The sequence below is a fragment of the Phoca vitulina genome, unplaced genomic scaffold, assembly GCF_004348235.1.
Source record: "Phoca vitulina isolate PV1807 unplaced genomic scaffold, GSC_HSeal_1.0 scaffold15, whole genome shotgun sequence".
NCBI lineage: Eukaryota > Metazoa > Chordata > Mammalia > Carnivora > Phocidae > Phoca > Phoca vitulina.
In genome coordinates this window covers 6,263,132-6,279,452 of record NW_022589718.1, presented here as the reverse complement: position 1 = coordinate 6,279,452, position 16,321 = coordinate 6,263,132, and the positions used below count along the sequence as shown (strand labels likewise).

At 38.5% G+C, this 16,321-nt stretch overlaps 1 protein-coding gene across 5 annotated transcripts in view; it reads right to left on the bottom strand.

Moving 5' to 3' along the window:
* NSD3 (nuclear receptor binding SET domain protein 3) overlaps window positions 1–16,321 on the bottom strand; it is a 116,158-nt gene that overhangs the window by 11,733 nt on the left and 88,104 nt on the right. For 2 of the 5 annotated variants that reach the window (XM_032413392.1, XM_032413394.1), the window contains exons 13-19: window positions 15,225–15,422; window positions 14,577–14,750; window positions 10,410–10,556; window positions 6,866–7,049; window positions 2,145–2,347; window positions 1,318–1,430; window positions 461–730 (exon numbers count right to left, since the gene is read on the bottom strand). In XM_032413392.1, the coding sequence (XP_032269283.1) occupies window positions 461–730; window positions 1,318–1,430; window positions 2,145–2,347; window positions 6,866–7,049; window positions 10,410–10,556; window positions 14,577–14,750; window positions 15,225–15,422 (1,289 nt within the window). The remainder of the gene's footprint in view (window positions 1–460; window positions 731–1,317; window positions 1,431–2,144; window positions 2,348–6,865; window positions 7,050–10,409; window positions 10,557–14,576; window positions 14,751–15,224; window positions 15,423–16,321) is intronic. The other 3 variants (XM_032413393.1, XM_032413395.1, XM_032413396.1) reach the window with 2 other exon arrangements.

The following is a 16,321-nucleotide window of genomic DNA, read 5'->3' as shown; positions in this document are numbered from 1 at the left end:
TAGGGCAGGGATTACCATGTCCGCTGGAGAGCAGGGGAAACTGAGGCTCAGGGAGTGAGTGACTTGGCCCTGGCCTCATGGCCATGGAACAGTGATGTGGGCACGAAGTCCTGGGTCTGCTAGTTTCCATCCCAGCACGTTCTGACCTTTGCACTCTTTTGACTCTGCGAAGCCTTTTATAACTCTTTTGCTTAACAAGTAAAAAATATTTCAAAGAGGAAATGACCGATGTCCCTTCTCCTTTTTATGCCTAATCACAGGACACCCAAAGTTTATGTATACTTTATTACTGCCTCTTCCTACCGCTCCTGCTTTGCTCGAGAAGTGCCCAACTTTCACCATGGTAAGTTCCAAAATTTTGCCATAAATCCCCATGCATTTCATCCCTAAGAGAAGATGAAGCATCTTCTAAGAGGCACAGGCCCTGGTCTGTCCCCCTGGTGCCCCCGGCCCCTGCTACCTTCTTAATGCTCCTTTTGGTCCTGAGGCCCCAGCCCCTCCGCTCGGTCTTGATGATCTCGGCATCAGGGTAGAGCCTCTTGGTGAAGCACTGGTTCTGGCAGCGCTCGCCGGCCGGGCACACCTGCGGGTGGCACTCGTACTGCAGCATGCGGTTCAGGCACTCCGACTCCAGGCCGCACGGGTTCTCATCGGCTGGTTTGCAGTTGCAGCGGGGAATCTCAGATAGGTCTGCAACATGGATCTGTACCTTTCCTATCACTTTGTTAGCCTAGAAGACGAAGCCACAAAGAAGAGGAAGAATTTAAACAGGAACATCAGACATAGCCAGGCAATTTCTGGCTCGGGCTACTGCCTTGTGGCGTGACTCTGAGAAAGGCTCTTTCTATCTCGACCTCAGTTTCCCCGTGAAGAAGCTAAGAACAAAATGGCCCCTCCCGAGTGGACAGAAATATCAAAGTCTGATGTAAATTCTCCCTTATTTATCTTGTGTATTTCTTCTTCTACTCGCTGACGGAAACTTCCTAACTGAAGACAACTGTGGGCTTTCTGGAAGAAGAGGAGCTAAACACCTATATTCTCATTTGGTTGCAGGAGAACCTGGTCGGGCGAGAACAGGATTCCACACGGAACACGGTGCTCCTGGCTATGAGAGGGCTGATCAACAACCTCCTCACAGCACAGCAGCTGCGCCTCCCATTTTATGCTTCCAACAAAAGCTCCCGGTCTGTTCTACCGAAGACTGGGTGATAACTGACAAAGGTTTTCATAAGTCAGAAAGTGCCTTCTAATGACGAAGACAGTGATGCATTTCCTCTTGCCTGTCAGATATGAGTGTTTTCATGGGCAGAGACTCACTTTGATGTGTTTGTAAGGAGGAGGTTTTCTTGAGTTTTTTTCAATCTCTAGTGCTTCTCTGCTTTCTCTTTGTGCTTTCAATTCCTGGAAACGTTTTGCAGCTTCTTCCAGTGCTGCCAATAAGACCAAACAAAGTATATAAATACCAAAAAACAAACAAAAACTGTTAGGAAAGCAGTTTTACATTGCCTTCCCAATGCCCTGGATCTGGCCCGAGGCTTTCTTCTTAAAATTATTCCGGAAATGACCATTTTCCACCAACATAGTGTAACACTGAGAGAAGACATAATTCACGTACGGCTAAAGCTGCTCTGTGCAAGGTGCGGCCTCACAGAGGTCCTACTTCAATAATCAGACGCTTCCAAGTAAAGCAAAAAAAATAACCAACCAACCAAAAAAATCCCCAGTTTTTTACGTTGTACCAGATTTAAATTCATTTTACTCTTACCCAGAAAGCCAAACTTCCTGGAAACTTGTTGCAAAAACAGTTGTAAGGCTCTTCGTGAGAAGCTTTTACTACTCTTCTGTGACAAAGAAGCTTCACTTGATTAAGAAGCCTATTTCCAAAATAATCTCTATGTTTGTAGAAAAATTGCTGAAGAAACTCCTTTCACACAGATGGCAGAGTCTACTATACTGAAATGTATTTTTTTAACTGACTGGATAAGATGTGGCTCTAACGTGACTGGATACTTACAGGCACTGGATCATAACACCTGGTGAAAAGTTCTCTAATACCACAAACATGTCATATGCAAGTCAGGACATGCTGAGAAATCAACTGTGGAGTCTTAGTTTTGAGGCCCTGTAAACATCATCCAACTTACCTTTTTTGAAGGTCTTGTTAATACTAGTCTGTCCCTCAGCAAAGCTTTTGTCTCCTTCAACATAAGGGAACACTCTGCCCTGGTGTACCCAATAGTAGTCATGAGAACCAAAGAAGAACACAGGGAAGTCCCCCAAGTCATGCTTAAGGCCCTGGATGTTCAGTGGCACAGACCTGGGATTGCAGATCTCTGCTGGCCACCATCTGAAAACAAAAGCAATTTCAGATCAAGAGAATGAACAAATCATACCATTCTGATACATGGCTGGGCGGGGGTGAGGTTTTGTACGTTGCAATTTTCATTCAGATTCTAAGGACAAAAAATACCTTATTTATCTTTAATCCTGCTAAACCACACAACATTTAAAAATATATTGATTAGTGAATTAATGAAATAGTGAACACAGACTAAACAAACTATACCCTAAACACCTAATCTAGTTTTTTCTTTAAAAATTAATACTTGATATGGGGCTCCTGGGTGGCTCAGATGGTTAAGCGTCTGCCTTTGCTTCAGGTCGTGATCCCAGGGTCCTGGGATTGAACCCCATGTCGGGCTCCCTGCTCAGAGGGAAGCCTGCTTCTCCCTCTCCCTCTGCTACTCCCCCTGCTCCTGCTCTATCTCAAATAAATAAATAAAATCTTAAAAAAAATAAAAATAAAAATTAATACTTGACATAAAGAAATACATATCATGAACATACAAATTATAAAACATAAGAACTTGCTACCCAATTTAAGAATTCTAATTCTTAAATTCTATACCAATACTATTCCAAACCCAACTTCAATCCTAAAAAAGTCATGTGTTCCTCCAAATTTGACTTTTTTTATTTTTTATTTTTTTTATTTATTTTATTTTTTTTTTAAAGATTTTATTTATTTATTCGACAGAGAGAGAGACAGCGAGAGAGGGAACACAAGCAGGGGGAGTGGGAGAGGGAGAAGCAGGCTTCCCGCGGAGCAGGGAGCCCGATGCGGGGCTCGATCCCAGGACCCTGGGATCATGACCTGAGCCGAAGGCAGACGCTTAACGACTGAGCCACCCAGGCACCCCACTTTTTTTAAAAGATTTTATTTATTTATTTGACAGAGAGAGCAAAAGAAGGAACACAAGCAGGGGGAGTGGAAGAGGGAGAAGCAGGCTTCCCGCGGAGCAGGGAGCCCGATGTGGGGCTCGATCCCAGGACCCCGGGATCATGACCTGAGCTGAATGCAGATGATTAACCGACTGAGACACCCAGGTGCCCCTAAGAATTAACTTAAAATGTAGGCAAGAGGGGCTCAGTTGGGTGGCTCAGTCAGTTAAGCATCCGACTCTTGATTTTGGCTCAGGTCATGATCTCAGAGTCATGAGATCGAGCCCTGAGTCAGGCTCTGCACTCCGCCCCTGCTTCCCCCACCTTCAGCTCACGTGCTCACTCTTTCTCTCTTAAAAAAAAAAGAGGCAAGAGTCTGTGCTCAAATTGTTAAAACACTATTTTGTGTAATAAATATTTTAGGAAATGGTTATTTCTTTTTCTTTTTTAAGATTTTATTTAGGGATGACTGGGTGGCTCAGTCGGTTAAGTGTCTGCCTTCAGCTGAGGTCATGATCCCAAGGTCCTGGGATCAAGTCCCGCATGGGGCTCCTTGCTCAGCAGGGAGCCTGCTTCTCCCTCTGCCTCTGCCTGTCACATCCCTGCTTGTGCTCTCTCTGTCAAATAAATAAAATCTTAAAAAAAAAAAGATTTTATTTATTTGACAGAGAGAGAGAAAGAGAGCGTGCACAAGCAGGGGGAGAAGCAGGCAAAGGGAGAGGGAGAATTGGGCTCCCTGCTCCGATGTGGGGCTCGATCCCAGGACCCTAGGATCATGACCTGAGCCGAAGGCAGACGCTTAACTGACTGAGCCACCCAGGTGCCCCGGGAAATGGTTATTTCTAACTCATTTCAAGGTATTAAGTGTATACACAATAACTATATTCACTGGGTTGGTTAGGAAGGGGACACTTTCTGCCAGGGGTTGTTCCAGGTCCTCCTCACTTCCCCCAGGAGGCTTCGCATTGGGGTAACCAGTTATTAAAAAGAAACAGCTTCATGTGACCCAGCTGGGCCTGACTGGAAAAAAACACATTAAGAATGAGTCTCTGCAAAACATGTGAAAAGAACCTGACCTGCATATAAAATCTCACTGAGCTGTGAACCTCAATGAGAGCACTGCTTTGGGCTTTTTAAAAATGTAATGTGATTAAAAATTTTTTTTGAGTTTTTTATTTTTTTTTATTCATTTGAGAGAGATACAGAGACAGAGAGCACAAGCAGGGAAGAAGCAGAGGGAGAGGGAGAAGCAGACTCCCGGCTGAGCTGGGAGCCCGAAGTGGGGCTCAATCCCAGGACCCTGGGATCATGACCTGAGCCGAAGGCAGCCACTTAACCATCTGAGCCACCCAGGCGCCCCTTAATTAAAATTTAAGTATGAAAGTTAAAGATATTTTCTATTCATAACTTTTCACAAAGGAAATACGTAATGGACAGCATGGTGACCACAGTTCATAAGACTGGATTGTATACGTGAAAGTTGCTAAGTGAGTAGATCCTAAAAGTTCTTACCATGTCTCTTCAGAGGCTGTTGCCATGGAGGCATCATTTCAAAGGCATGTCAAAGCTACTAGAGCCACCTGTTTTTTTGTTTTCTGTTTTACTTTTACTTTTTATTGAGGTAAAATTCACTATTTTAAGTTGTATATACTATAGTTTTTAGTACATTTGCAATGCAGTCACTCCCTACTCCCACCTACCCTCGGCCCCTGGCAACCAACCACTGATCTGCTTTCTGTCCCTACTGATTTGCCTAATTTGGTCATTTCATATAAACGGAATTGTACAACAACAACAACAAAAACAAGTTCTTATCACAAGAAAAAAAAATTATGTAACTATGTGTGCTGCTTAACTAGACTTGTTGTGGTGATCATTTCATAACATATACAAATACTGAATCAACCTGAAACTAATATAATGTCAGTTATATCTCAAAAAAAAAAACCCCCCAAAAACCCAAGAAAGAAATTTTAAAAAGTAGACATTCTGAAATTTATGTGAAGATCTGAAGGCTTCTTACATTGTTTTAGATATTTCTTATCCAGGAATGTCTTATCAATTGTCAAACTTGCACCCCTTCCCACCCTGGAAAGATATATTTTTAATTATAAAAAGCAGTGCTTCTTTTAAAAATTAAAACAATGCAGAAATGTATAATAGAAAAATTGAAAATGCCTCCCCTTTAATCTTATGTCTCATACTATAACAATAGATGTATTTCTTTCTGGGGTAATGAAAAACATACCTACAATTTTTTAAACTGTATAAACACATGGAAAGATAATGTATACGCTGTTTAACATTCTTTCTTTCTTTTTTTTTTTAAGATTTTATTTATTTGTCAGAGGGAGAGAGAGCACAAGCGGGGGGGAGGCAAGCAGAGGGAGAAGCAGGCTCCTTGCCTAGCAAGGAGCCTGACGCGGGGCTCAATCCTAGGACCCTGGGATCATGACCTGAGCCCAAGGCAGATGCTTAACCGACTGAGCCACCCAGGCCCCCCGAGGCTCAGCATTTTTTACATGTTTAATTTCTATTTGCTATTCTTTGGCAAACTGGCTCTTTCTCTTCTTTGTCCCTGTTCTAGGTAAGGTATTTGTCTTTGCTTATTAAAGTAGAAGTGCAAATACTTTACCTTGGCTTAACATTTGACTTTTAAAACTTTGTGTCTTTTGCCGGAAGTAAAAAATTGCTTATGTATTTAACTGCCAATTTTTTTGGGGGGGGGGGTGCTTTGAGGTTTTCTGTCATATGTTAAAAAAAAATAGTGTATGTGGGGGATCGCTTCTCAACCTCAAGGCTCCTTATCTTAGCTAAAAACAAAATTTTTAAAGTTAAATAGGTAAGCAAGCAGCATATTTAAAACATAGAGAAAATGACATAGCCATTACTAAAAAATTACAGTATGTTTGAAATTCTATAGAAATATATTTTACTTAGTATTCTAATTGAATAGCAGACTCTTATTGTGCCCTCCTGAACAGTATCTATTTTCTTAGTAAAATGATAAACATATGCCTCAAAATGTAAAATGTAGAGTTTTTAAAATATATCGCTATTCCGCTCAGTGGAGGCTTGGTAAGGACAGGCTTCTTAAAAGGAGAAAGTTTTTTGAAAATAATGGCAATCACACATACTTCTTACACTTCATTCTCTTAAGAACTAAAAGCTCTTAATGAAATAATTTCTCTCTTTTAATTCTAAAGAGCTCTCTCCTTGCACTCAGTTTAAAGCTTAGCAGGAACTAAAATGGGCAAAGACATCTATTTTGACCAGGATATAAAGTCTTGATTTTATTAGAAATCAATATGAATGTATTAGGACACAAAGAAAACATCTTCCCTACTATCTACATTAGACCTTTTATTCCATAATCTAGTAGTACATAGTTCATTAGTATAAAATAACTTTCAGAACATAAAAACAAGCCAACCACCCAATCAAAAAAAAAAAAAGTCCAACAACAACTAACCTTCCCAATCCTCTAAAAACCAACTCAAAATAGGTTTCTCTTCTCTTTCTTTTTTTAAGGAAGTAGCTCTGTGGTATTCTACCTATCTCCTCACCAGTTTGTATACAGATTATGAACACCTGTGTCTGAACAATGATTGAATACTTCCTCTTTGTCCTTGGAAAAACTTGCCTGTAATTTCCCAATTTGACCCAAACAATCTGCTTGTAATGTAGTTTCTTGCCAGCTTTACAGTCATTACAATTCCAGCAGCCTTCTGGCATTTCTATGCTCAGGCATTCCGGGTGGAAGGAAGCTGGGCACGATTCACAGCAGAGCAATCTTCCACCTTGAAACAAATAAACAGTCTTAATAACTGAGAAAAGAGGAAAGAGAAAAAGAAAGAGAAAAGAGAAAGTTATCTTTTAAGTGCATTAACTCTGAGTCAAACTGGGGGAAAATAAAGGGACTGAGTCAGGTCTATAGTGATGGATTAAAATAGAAAGCAAATGAACACATTTAGCTACTTCAGTCCCTTTCCAGGGCCACATGGCCAGAGACTCAAAGCTTTGGAGGAGTATGAAAACCATTACTGTGGTCTTTACCCCTTGAAAAGGTGGGCAATTGAGGTATGAGTTTAGCAGGAGCTATAACTCTTAACAGATGACACAACAGATGCATAAAATCTTTAGACTGAGTAGATTTGAGAGCAGATTTTCAAAGAAATATGTAGCAACTTAACTTTCTTTTCTCCTTGAGAGCTAAGAAAGCAAGCAATGGTCATCTTTGTATTTTAATCCAGTGCCACAGTTAACTGAATCCCTTTATAATAAAATTAGCAAGAAAGAAGATAGCCAATAGGTTGACTGGTACTTTTTCTTTCCATGAAAGAATGCGAAAAAGCAAAGGACTGTACTTTTTCAAATTGGTGATTACGTTATCATTTCCCTTTCCAGTAAAAATAAAGAAAGTCAAATGGGCTATACAGCAGTGGTTTGCAACTTTTTCATCACCAAGGATCCCCTTTCCCTTCCTCAGGGACCCATGTTTTTTAATATTTTATCAACCAAAAACAAAACAAAACAAAAACCCCAAAACCCAAAAAAACCAAAAAACCCTAAGCCAAAAAAAAAAAAAAAACCCAAAAAACAAAGCCCCTGTTAAAGGTAACAATTTCTCCTGTTTTTATTAACCAAAGAAATATATAACTGCCAATCAGAGCTTCTGATCCCAATAATAAAACTAGTCTTATCACATTAAGTTGTTCAAATCATAGCTAAATATAAAGAAACGTATGCAGCCTTATTTTGTGCGAATGTATGATTCTGTTAGATTTTCTGAAATATTAAACATAGTTCAAAAATTTTTACATAAGTTTTTCTGACTTCATATTGAGAACCACTGCTTTATAGCATAAAACTAAGTAAATGTCACTGTAAAATGAAGTACCATACACAAGGAGATCCCTCTCCAAGTTCCCTAGCAAAATCCTCTCCTTTGAAATGATCTCTGGATTAAGACCAAAACAAGTGCAGCAAACAAAGAATATTTTTAAATGTAAAGAAATAAAAGAGATTTGGGGGGAGGTTACCTATTTCTAATAGGTGTTCAACAAGTGATAGAAGGATGTTAACCACTTTAGATGAAATATAATAAAGACATTTACTGCAAAAAAAAATTAATTCTATTAGAAAATCAAGTCTATAACCCATGAATGTACTGAGACTTAAAATCTCATAAGCAAAAGGTTAAGAGCCCTCTACACAACTTTATGAAATCACAGCTCCAACCTTTTGAGGGTTTGCTATCAATTTTCCAGAAAATCTTTTCTTCCTGTAGACTTTCAAACTTCCAACTGATTAACATAAAAACAGAAAGAAAAATCTATATACAATCAGTGATGAAATAAATTACTATATTTCCTCTGCTTAAAAGATTTTGCTTTAATCATTAAGATTTTTTTCTTTGCAGATCTCAATATGGATTCATTGTTCCAATTCTCCAACCTACAGATTAGCTGCCTGAGTGCTCTTAGCCTAGGTAGGGAATTCTGTAAGTTTCAAGTAAAATGAGATAATTGACTTCTCCATCAGAAAGGAAGGACCAGTAAGGAGAGCAGTCTTTGCAAACAGCTTTAGAGGACATGTGATCATTAGAGCTGATATGGAAAAGTCAGCCTGGCCATTTTTTAACATAATGGAATAGTCCTTAATTAAAATTAAAACTTAAAAGTCTTATTTCAGAGGAAATACAGACCCAGAACCGTCAATGAAAATCATCACGATTTTTTGACAAAAAATACACAAGAAAAATAGAAAAATGAAAATATGAACAATCCACCTTGGTGCTATGCAAGAAAACTGCTTTAGGACGCAAGAAGAAGTAAGACATGGTTCAAGCTAAGCAAATAGAGGGCTCAAAATAATTTCAATTCATGTCAAGGTCAATACTGAGTACTGAAAACAAAGTAAGAAACAACTGAATTAATCTAATTTTATGAAGGCGCCAGTAGGAAATAAGGCATTTCCTAAAATGAATGCCTCGGGTAGTCTAATTTTATTGCATTATGGAGTTAGACCTCTCTGTCCATCTTTGTTTTAGAAGTAGGTGGTATCACCAGTCAGGTGACATCCTCTGACTTCAATGGAAAACAAACAAGCAAGCAAGCAAGCAAGCCAATACTCTCTCCAACCTATTTCTTATAGGTTCTAGTCACCCTGTTTAGTTAGTGGTATTTTCTTTTAGTCATGGGTTGCCACTTCAGATGTCTGACAAAGAGCAAAGACACATCAAGCAGGCAACAAAAAGAATGAAAAAAAACAAACAAACCTTATTTCAAATATACCCAGTCTATTAGGTATGGATTAATTTTTCTCTAAAGATTCGGAACCTGGCCCCCAGATCATAATGGGAATGTATACAGGAAAAGGCCTTCACCTTCCAGGTTATTCATTTTACCCTCTGGGATAACTCCCTAAATAATACAGTACTGTTAAATTACCTTTTCCCTGTGTTACAAGTAGGCTATGTAAAGCTAAAAACAAGGTATGATTTTCTCCTATAGGTTAAATTAATTGGGAGAATATAAACATACATTTAGCTCTTGGTTCTCTGTGGATAAACTATCCATAAGCAATTCTTCAGTTGAGCTGGGTTGCCTTTCAATATCCAATATTTGGGTTAATCTCCCCAGCTGCCCACCAAAGTCTCCTAAGAGAAGGGCAGCTAGTTTTCATAGCATCCTAACAAAAACATTTAAGAAACAAAAGGATAGCATATACCCTAAAATCAAAATTTTAAGTATCGGTATCTTGGTTTCTCTTTTAATAACCTACCCAGGTTTTTTAGTTGAAAGTTCATAATAATTTACATCATGTCTATTCTTTTCCAATGGTAGTTCTACATCAGGCAAAAGAGCAAGAGCCTTTAGAATATCTTTCTATATATAAAGCAAAATCCTAGCCTTTCAATTGTAATAACCCACAGATATATGGAATGTGTGAGAATTTATTCAAGGAGAAGAGTAAGTAGGTAAGAATTTGTAATAATGGAATTATTTTAAGCCCTTTTTAATAATGTTGCAGCCACATGAAGACACAGTCACAACCACCAGGCAGAATTTACCAAAAGCAACAGATGGTGCTTGACAGGCATACATTTCCCCCCTTCATTTAAAGAGGAAAAAAAAAAAAAAGGAAATGCAAAAATAAAAGAGATAAACTATTTTGATTATTACCTTTCTCACATTTCTTTTTGGAAGCTGACGAAGAAGGAATCATAGGTAATTTCATCAACTCTGCACGATTTGATTCATTCAGTAGGTAGTGGGACTTATAGGCATATGAACTGAACATGGGGTCTGAATGGTCCTGAACTATCAGCCCTATACGAAACAAACAGAAAGAGATGAGCTGCAATGAAACTACCCATGATTCCATGAGGGAAAAAAAATAAACCAACATCTATTATGTAGCTGTGCTAAAAGCTGGGGGTGGGGGGAGAATATGAAGAAAAAGGAAGATCTGACAGAAAAGGCTTGCCAGAGTTATTAAAGGGAGTTTGAGCTACTCAGTGCCTTATCCCATAAAAACCTACACACCCAGAAGAAAACTAAAAATTAATTTGGAGATGTAAACTGCATTTGACGTCATACTTAAAACCCCCTATGGAAGACAAAGCTACATTCCTTAATATTTACAAGTACTATGATGACAGTCCAAAGAACAAAATGACATATCACTTAATAGCAAATAAGAGTTATTTACATAACATGGTAGAGACACTGATCCACCTTCAACGTATCAAGGAGTACTGAAAGGCAGAATTGAGTCTCTCCTCTAGTCGTATCTTGAGATGTACTCAAATAAATTCTAGCTTTTTCTGCCAGATAATGAAGCTATTCTCTATCAATATGACATATGATTTTAAAGGAGCCATAATTTGTTGAACTTCACTAAGGTAATGCAAACTGTTTACATTTCTTCCCTGCCATGATATAAACTAAAGACAGTTCTTCTGACCTACCAATCCAGCTATCCTATTGGAGGGAAACAGAAGATCTCCTTCAACCCACTTGTGATGCCCACTTCTCCGCTCCCTTCCATCCCCTTCCCCTCTTTGTTGAGTTCACTACGGGCCATTCCTAAACCTAGGGCAGTGTGAGACCAGGGAACATTTCTCTGTTTGGTGACTGGACAGTTCACAATGATCTGGACTTTAAAATACGGATCATGACAGCAGTTTTATAGAGATCATTTTGAGAAGAGGGAAGAGTTTTGTTTTTAAAGGGGTTACCATTTACTTTTTGCCGTGGGTGTTATCTTCATTTGGTGCTACCCTACACTGAGAAAGATTTAAGAAACATCTCCGACCTGGAGGACAGAATGGGACTTAAAATTGCTAATTGGTAACAGCATAAAAGTCTTCTAAAAAAAGTTATACAATGTCAAATGAATTTCATAATTTAACAGAGAGAAGCAGTGTAGTGTAAAAAACAGTGGGTTTGAAACAAGAAAGATCGGGTGCAAATGCTAGTCCCTCTATTTAAACTTCTGCAACCTTCAAGTAAATGATGTAATCTGTGCTTCGGTGTTCTCATCCATATAAAATGGGGCAATAACTCCTTAAGGCAACTGTGACAATTCACTCAGCATATCCAGTAGAGTTTGATTTACAGATACAAAAAAATTGCTATTATTAAAATGAAAAGAAAGCCCTAATCTACCTTCTCCATTATAAATTACCATTACAAAGAAAGGGAGAGAATGTTAAGTAACTTGATTTTACAACCCCCCCCCCCCCCGCCCCCACCACCTGCCTGGATGGAAGGAAAGCCTAAAGGATGTGTGTATACTACACTGAAATATGATGGAACACTTTCTATGGCACCATGAGGGTCAGGGGTGGAGCAGTGTTCCTCTAAACCTTAAAACATTTCTAAAAACATTTCTAGATAATCATTCAGTCCTTAAGAATTAGCTGAATGATTTTAAACAATCAATAACCATGAACTAAGAGAAAAATCCTTTGTGAGGAGGGAAAGACTCCGTATAAGGCAAGAAACAAAAGCAAAACAAACTAAGTTTTCTAATACCAAAACATACACAATTAAAGCCTCCTTTTTTATGTGTGGATTTATTACAATTATGTCTCTTTTTTTTTTAAAAAAAGGAGACCTCTGTAAAAACTGATGAGAGAACATATATTATTTACTTGTGAAAACTGTTGACTTAAGCCTTCTCAAATCCCAACATCTGATCTATTTAGGATAAATTTCTATATTTTGGAAAGGAAAATGACAGTTTCTATTTACTGTACAAAGTTTCATAGTTAAAATATTTGAGAATTAAATAATCGATTACACAGGCATTTAAATACAGTATATCTTTCAGATATCTATCAAATTGTTAAGATGCAAATACAGGTCCTGTAAAACGTGAGTTTTCCCCTCATTTGCATTACTTCAAGCTTTTAATCAAAGCATCTAAGTTAAACTTTAAATGGTTAGTCTCTATAAAACTAGGCTCCTTGACAATGGGCCATTTTCTGCCTATCTTAAATTGAAAATACCTGTTTTAAATGTTTCCCAATTATTGAATGAAAAGAAAGGAGTGGTTAATATATTGATGGTACTTGATTCAGAATGTACCAAGTGAGCCAACATGATAGTTACAGAGTTGACATTTAAAATGTTGGCTCAGGGGCGCCTGGGTGGCTCAGTCAGTTAAGTGGCTGCCCTGGGATTGAGTCCCACATCTGGCTCCCTGCTTGGAGAGCCCGCTTCTCCCTCTGCCTCCCCACCCCTCCGTTCATGCTCTCTCTCTCTCTCACTCGCTCTCTTGCTGTTGCTCTATCTCAAATAAATAAATAAATAATCTTAAAAAAATAAAATAAAACGTTGGCTCAGTTACACACTCTCTAGCATGCACCGTGTGTTTGTGTGTGCGTGTGCAAGTAATACTGAGTGCCCAGCAAGGTAGAATAAAATGTTTACAAAGCGAGAGAGACTTCATGTTATCACTGACACTCATCTGTCTCTAAAGCTAGCCATCCAATTGATAATTCACTATTTCCATACTATCATTACTTTCTCAGGCATGGGGAGACCGTAAAGACATCAGGGGTGACTTTTTATTTCTTTTGACTATTTGAATCCTTTCTGCCACCTGTTATAATGTGGCACAAAACATTTCAGACCTACTCCTCCATGTAGCAGCCAGGTTTCAGAGCAGAATACAGTTGTAATTGCTCTGGTAAAGAAAGACACACTGCTTTCCCTCTAATGGCACACAGCCCCAGGTGCTTGCTGCAAACTCTGGCAAACTGAAGGCTATACATACAATGGACTCAGCCGGTGGCCAGAAGGACTGCCGTTTACTTAATCTTTTACTGCCAACCTCTTCTGGCTATTTTTTTTTAAAACAAAAGACACCATACCAAAACAACTCAAGATCTGTCACACTACCTAAATTCTATTAAAATACTTTATAATACTTTCACCAAATTAAAAGAACTATCTCCTAAAGGAAAAAACAAACAAAACCAAGTAAAACCAAAACCAAACCGAACACCTCATCTTCAGTTTAGTCTAAATATAATTTAATAGGCCTGATACACCATGAAGTCCTTTCAATTATTTCACCACTAAGGTAAGTTCAGAAAACTTAGTATTTGTATTTAAAAAAAAAACAAAACAAACAAAAAAACTGCACTAGGGGATATTAATTTCTAAAATGTTTAATACTAAAAACTGTTTTCTTATAATACAGCTGAGACACTGTAAAACTGAATACTCTGTATTATATTCAACCAAAGAAATCTTATTTTATATTTATCACGAACTCAAGTTCATTGACCCCCCTCAGGGACACAATATTGTTTTTACTTGATCAATCTCTTGACATACTTAAATATCAACAGGTGGCAAGTAAGAAAGCTTGTATCGCTGACTCTTAGCTAACATCACCACATCTGTTGTCTTGGCTGTATCCCATCAGGCCTTCCTCAATGCCAGACCAAAACAGGATAAAATACAACATAAACAATTAAAAAATAAATGTGCTTATCTTGCCTTCCAAGTGAAATCTCAATCAGTTGAAAACTCTGGATTAAAGAATATGACTTGGGAAGAGTCTACTTTGAACAGAAGAATTGTTTGCAGAAGGGAATAGATTAATCTTTTGATGCTCCATACAGGAACACTAAGAACTTATCTGTAATTCTAAGTTACTAAAAAAAATGCAGATATTAAGTTAGAGAAGAATTAATATTCTAACAATTTGAATGTTTCATGTTATAAAAGGGACTACTGAAAGTGTTAATCTCTCGGGGATATAACTGAAATTCTAGTTTGATGGGGAAATATGCCACTGAACTCAAAGAAAGAAAAAGGACTGACACTCACCTCTTGCACAAACGAAACAAAAGCCTACATTTATGGCCGAGGAAGCCCTGGTGCTCCGTTTGGAATGATTACTACAGATGAGCATGCAGGAGGATACAAATGTGCTGCCGGCAGCAATGCAAGCCTCTCCGGAGTGATAGGCTACCGGACACCTCAAACATCGCATCATGCGACCTGTTTAAAGACAAATCAGAAAAAACAAAATCTACGTAATCAGGCCTCAGCTGGATATAAAGTGAGCTTTTTGGAGTTGGGCTCTTTTGGGTTCCATGGGATGCTGTTATGGTAAGATAATATTTTTCTCCACACGTGTGGTTCTGTCATTCCTATGCAGGACCCTAAATGCAGTGCCCATTGAGAGAGAGATCCTTCAAAGAAAAACTTGTTGGCTCTGATGCCGGAGACGGTGGTCTCAATGTCACCTGTGAAAGAAATTCTCAAGGGTAATTTTGAACATATGGAATTTTCTTCTCATGATCTGAATTAGAACCTAATCTCTACTTATTGTGCTATTGTGGCTGAGCGGTTACATCTACAGATGCAGAGAGGGATAATTACCTAATACTCTTAAAAATAATGTGCTTATCATTTGCTACTGCACTTAAAAAGAAAAAAACCTTAGTCCCCTTTTTTTTAACTCTGTTTTACCTTTACTTGCTTTGTAGATATCTTTCTCCATGGAACAGGCAGAGCAACAGTGCTGAGGACAGCGGAATCCTTTTGATTCAAAGATGGCAGTGGGGAATTTGCGGACACAGGCTTCGTGATAAAATTTCCCACAAGCACCAACAGAGCAACGCTTCACATCTGTACCAGACACTTTACACGAAAAACATGGGTGCTGTCCTGAAAAATTGGTTGAGGAACACAGATTAAATAAAATCTGATTAAAGCATATTCTTCTTAAATAGAAGCAGCGAATGACATCAAAGAGCTACTCCCCAAAGAGACTCTACTGTTCTGTATAAGAATTTCACATACAAAAAAAGGCATTAAAAATAAATGGTTAAATTATAAGGTTATTTATTTCATTTTTTAATTTTAATTTTAGTTCATTAACATACAATGCAATATTGGTTTCTGGAGTAGAATTCAGTGACTCATCACTTATCTACAACACCCAGTGCTCATTACAAAAAGTGTCCTTTTTAATACCCATCACCCATCTAGCCTATCCCCCACCCACCTCTCTCCATCACCCAGCAGTTTGTTCTCTACAGTTAAGAGTCACTTACGGCTTGTTTGCCTCTCTCCTTTTTTTCTTTGCCCCCTTCCCATATATTCATCTGTTTTCTTACTTAAATTCCACATATGAGTGAGATCATATGGTATTTGTCTTTCTCTGACTTATTTCACTTAGCATAATACACTCTAGCTCCATCCACATCATTGCAAATGGCAAGATTTCATTCTTTTTGATGGCTGAATAATATTCCATTACACACACACACACACACACACACACACACACACACACACACACACACTACACCCCCCCTACCAACTGCTTTATCCATTCATCAGTTGATGGACATCTGGGCTCTCTCCGTAGTTTGGCTATTGTTGAAAACGCTGCTACAAACATTGGGGTGCACATATCCCTTCAAATCCGTATTTTTTTATCCTTTGGGTAAATACCTAGTAGTGCAATTGCTGGTTCATAGGGTAGTTCTGTTTTTAACTTTTTGAGGAAACACCAAACTGTTCTCCAGAGTGGCTGCACCAGTTTGCATCCTACCAAGAGG